This window comes from Tupaia chinensis, unplaced genomic scaffold, assembly GCF_000334495.1.
Source record: "Tupaia chinensis unplaced genomic scaffold, TupChi_1.0 Scaffold000320_2, whole genome shotgun sequence".
NCBI lineage: Eukaryota > Metazoa > Chordata > Mammalia > Scandentia > Tupaiidae > Tupaia > Tupaia belangeri.
The window spans coordinates 1,140,962-1,145,508 of record NW_006159814.1 but is presented as its reverse complement, the minus strand read 5'-3'; the positions used below and the strand labels follow the sequence as shown (position 1 = coordinate 1,145,508).

The 4,547-nt window shown below is 46.9% G+C and overlaps 1 protein-coding gene across 1 annotated transcript in view; it reads left to right on the top strand.

The window, feature by feature from the left end:
- The window catches only part of GATA6 (GATA binding protein 6), a gene marked incomplete in the record, with an annotated part of 34,756 nt that overhangs the window by 642 nt on the left and 29,567 nt on the right, over positions 1 to 4,547 (top strand). Inside the window, 2 exon segments of the mRNA XM_014588983.2 lie at positions 1 to 211; positions 4,462 to 4,532. Coding sequence (XP_014444469.1) covers positions 1 to 211; positions 4,462 to 4,532 — 282 coding nt within the window.

The following is a 4,547-nucleotide window of genomic DNA, read 5'->3' as shown; positions in this document are numbered from 1 at the left end:
GGCGGCCGGGAGCACCAGTACAGCTCGCTGTCCGCGGCGCGGCCTCTGAACGGGACGTACCACCATCACCACCACCACCCGAGCCCTTACTCCCCCTACGTGGCGCCGCTGACACCTGCCTGGCCCGCAGGACCCTTCGAGACCCCGGTGCTGCACAGCCTGCAGAGCCGCGCGGGAGCACCGCTCCCGGTACCGCGGGGCCCCAGCGCAGGTAAGGAGCGCGCCGCAGTGTCGGGGTGCGGGCTCCGGGCGTGGGAGCGCAGGGGAGGCGCCGGGCGCGGAGCAGCTACTTAACTTGGGGCCTGTGTGTCAGTGCTGTCCTTTGCGGGTGCACAGCGTTCCTCCTTGCCTCAGGAAGGCTCTCCAGGCCCGTGGCAGGATGCTCAGTCTCGCAGCGCTCAGGATTCTGTTCGTTTCCACCAAAGACGGGAATGCGCATTTGTACTTAAGTGCCTTGGGCAAACTAGTGAATGGGGTTTGCGGTTGGCAAAAAGGGAAGTTGGAAGGGAGCTGTCAGCGTCTGAGCCCTGTAGCAGACCCTGGTTTGGGAGCTCGGAAGAGTAAGATTCCACAGTGGGGGTGAGATTGACCCTCTTATCAAACACACAGGGACAAATGTGCACGTGCAGTACTACCCAGTGTAACCTTTCAGAGGTAGTTGAGTATGTTATTCTAAAGGAGGGTATTTTAAAAGAGTTGCACAGCAGTAAATTACCTGGGGACCTAGTGACCTAGTTGGCGTCTTCTTCCAGTAAGAGAGGCAGGAAAAAATTAGGAAGGTCATCAGCCTCCTGCCTTTATCCCAAGAGGAGCTGGATGGGCCGTTGGGCGTGGCATCACCTGGGCCCGGGTCTAGGACTTCAGCTCTAGGCTACCTGGTGTAGCCAGGGGGCGACCTGGGAATCCTGGAACAGCGATAACCTATTCTTCCTTGGGTTTAGCACACCAAGTTTTCAATTTCTGATTCCACTCATACTTTTGCTCCTATATCTGAAGGCCATTTGGAGGCAAACTGGGGAAAACATTATTGTCAAAAAGCAGGGGACTATACCTCATCTTGAAGGTGTTTTGATCTGGTCTAGCTGAGAAGGGTGTGTGTGACCTGTGTGATTTGACTTCTTGTCTCAGCCCCACTATTCAGAGACCTTGGTTCTTTCACTGGCCTCTGTTCTTACTTTATATTTCACCTGTTTGATAATCTCTCCTCTGAGGAAAGTCAACACCTTTTGTTGTTGTTTGTTTGAGTTCATGTGGATGCCCTGGAGTCCCAGGGGTGACAAGGAGGGTGGGACAGCTGTTCTACCCAGTGTCTTATGTGCCCCGGTCCTGGGAGCCTCTCATTATTCTCATTAGGGACAGCAAGCCCTTCTGGGGACCCTGATCACTTAGGATAAAGTGATTGATTTCAAAGGACACAGGAAATACTAGTGGCCCAAGAGCCAAGGAACTGATCTGAAGAGCTCACCTCTAGTAGCATTGGGAGAGGGCAACTGGCTCTTGCTACCAAGCCCTTTATCACTTGTCCAGTAGGCTCCAAGCTTTGGTTTTCTAATTCTTTTTCCTTTCTCCAGAGTTGGCCCTGGAGACCAGCTTTACCTTCTGAAGGACCCTGTTGGGATTTTCCCTGTTGATTTGGGACTTGAGAGTAGAGAGCCCTCCTCGCCCTTCCAGAAGCATAGGGACTCCCAGGAGAAGAGACTAGGATTTGAGGAATCTTCAAAGGATTGGGCATAAGGAAGGGGGATGAGGCATCTATTGTCAGGCAGGGAGTCCTGTAGGGAACCTGGAAGAGAGTGAAATGGATAGGGAGCAGCAGCGGTGTGAGCTCTGCTTGCTTTTTGAGGTACCCTAGGTTGGCTCGAGGAATCTCTGCTACTCTACTCTTCCAGCATTTCACATGACTGAGACAGAGCTAGTCCGAAGTCTTCAGATGTTTACAATAATACCTGGTATGGTACAGTCACAGGAGAGTTCTAAGTTTCTTTTGATCTTAAACGTAGTTCTTCCTTTCTCTCCTTTTTTTTTTTTTAACTTTCTAAGCATATCACCTGCAAAATGAGAAGAATTTTCTGTAGACCCAGAGTATTAAACAACAAACTTGGGAAGGGATTTGGGAACATCCAGCTTTTTCTGTTAAGAAAGCAGGAAGCTACTGGGACTAAGGCAATATGGGGGGAAAACATAATTGTCAAAAAATACTGACTCTGACTTCACTTGTCCGCAGGGTGTTCTGATGCTAGCTACATTTCCTGTTTCTTCATTTTTTTTTAATAAGCCATTTTTGGAGGCAGACTCTTTAATTGATTTGACCAAACACCAGGGCTAAAACCTAACACTGAACTTTATCAACCTGCCCAGTATGGCAGTCTCTGAAACCCCGCTCCATATATCTCTTCCTGGTGGGTGGTGGGTGGCATGGACTCACTCTGGAGGGAGCTCAGCCCTCACAACCCTTCATTTCCTGGGCTTGTGGCCCTCCTGAGCTCCCCCAAACTATGTTCCATTCTCTGTGTCCTGGTCATGCCCTTCTCCCCTGGGTGCATTGTTCTCCAGGGTCACCCCAGTCATGTTAGCAGAGAGAATGATAAGTAAGCGGAAATCGGTGAACAAACTTCCAGCATAATTAGATTTTGTAATTTTTATTTAAAAAAGCATTTTTTCCATCCTAGTGGTTTATAGAGTTGTAGCTGCCGGGTGGGGGATGGTGGAGAGGTGGGGGAGGGAATAGAGATTTTTTTTTTTAAATTAAAAACAAGCAAACTTCTTATATTTTCTTTTTCCTACCTGGACTTTAAATAAAGTTTTATCTCTGGGTAAAGAGGAGTATTCTACCTGGGGAGTTCATACTATCTTTCCCTGGAGGTCTTCATTGTTCCCAGCAGAGGAGAAGGAGACCAGGAATAGGGTTGAGTTTTCCAGGGAATGCCCGCTTCTCTAGGAAGAGGGGCTGTGATAGGTAACATTTTAAAGTCAACAACAAAGACAAATACTTTGTTTAACTTCAGTGTCCTTGAAGTCCTGAGCATTTTACTGATTACCGTAGTCAATAGTGGCTTTTAGGGCGCAGAAGAATAAATCTTTGTGATGTGTTGTAAGTTGCAGTATCCCCATGACAACTTTGAACTCAGGTTGTATAGGATGCTGGTTTCTTTTAAATTTAAGAAATAGCTTAAGAAATGAGGAAGAAGGAGACATACTTGTTTTGCAGGATAAATAGTATTAATAGAATTAAAAGAACTTTTTTTATGCTAAAATTGTATTTAAATATCTTTACAACATAGTTGATAACAGGCACAGCTTTAGCTGCAGCAGAATAGAAAGGTTGGCTAGCACACTTATCTTCAAATAATACTCTCTGTAAGAAATTCAGAAAGGCTCCTTCCAGAATGCCAAATTAGAACATTTAAACTCTTTATGATACGTAGAATCCGAAGCAGCAAGAGACATTTATTTTTGAAAAGTCCTATACTTAATAAATACCTATTTCATTTTAGAGAATTTTTTTATATGTCGTCTTGAGGGGAAGTAACTAATGTTAACAACCATTTATTTTAATTAAGATTCGTTATTAGCAAGGTTAGGTTAATTGTGGATTCCAAAAACAAACCAAATAATGAAATGATGTAAAATAAACATTTTTTCAAGGTTGCATAAATTGACATTTTAGTGCAGGAAAACAGTAGACAATTTATCACTGGGCAGGTCTTAGTAATTTTCTTAATCATTGAGGTATTGCCTTGTGTAAAAAGTTTGCACTAGAAGCACCTAGACCCACTTTGAAATCAGAGTATTTCGATGTCTGGTCCTTGTGTTCTGAAAATAAAATGTAATTTTTGTGCTTGATGTAGTGCTTCTCCCACCCAGAAGACCTGAATAATTTTCTCATTTCTGATTTCTAGGTAATCGATGTAAGTGCCCCCAGATAGTACTTATAATTTCACATGTCTTTTTATTATGAAAAAAAGTCACGTAAGGAAGAATGGCGGAGAGAATACCTTTAAAAATTACTCGAGACAAAAGTAAAAAAGGCTGTGTCCGGGATATCTGTGGGTTGCCGCGGAGGTCGTCGGGCAGTGTTAATCTTGTGGGGCTTGCTCGGGTTTGGCAAGTGGCGTATTTTAATTATGATAGATTTCAGTTTTTGAAAGCTTAGGGAGCATCTGAGAGTAGGGATCAGGGGACACCAGCTGACTTCTAGGCTCGTCTCAGACTCTGAAGTCCTGTCTCTGACTTTCCTGGGGTGCCTGCCGGGGTGAGGGAATAGATGCGAAAGTCCAGGGGCAGATAGATGGTCAGTAGGTGAGTAGCGACAGAATCAGCACCCCGGCTCTGACCTAGAGCTCGGACAGGCAGCGGGCCCCAGCACTGGCCTGAGGGGTGCAGGGGGTGCACCGAATGCCTGTGGGGAGGGGCGGGCCAGGCTCCGGCTCACTAGCCTCCCGTCCCCGGCTCTCGCTGCAGACCTGCTGGAGGACCTGCCCGAGAGCCGCGAGTGCGTGAACTGCGGCTCCATCCAGACGCCGCTGTGGCGGGGCGCGCGCACCGGG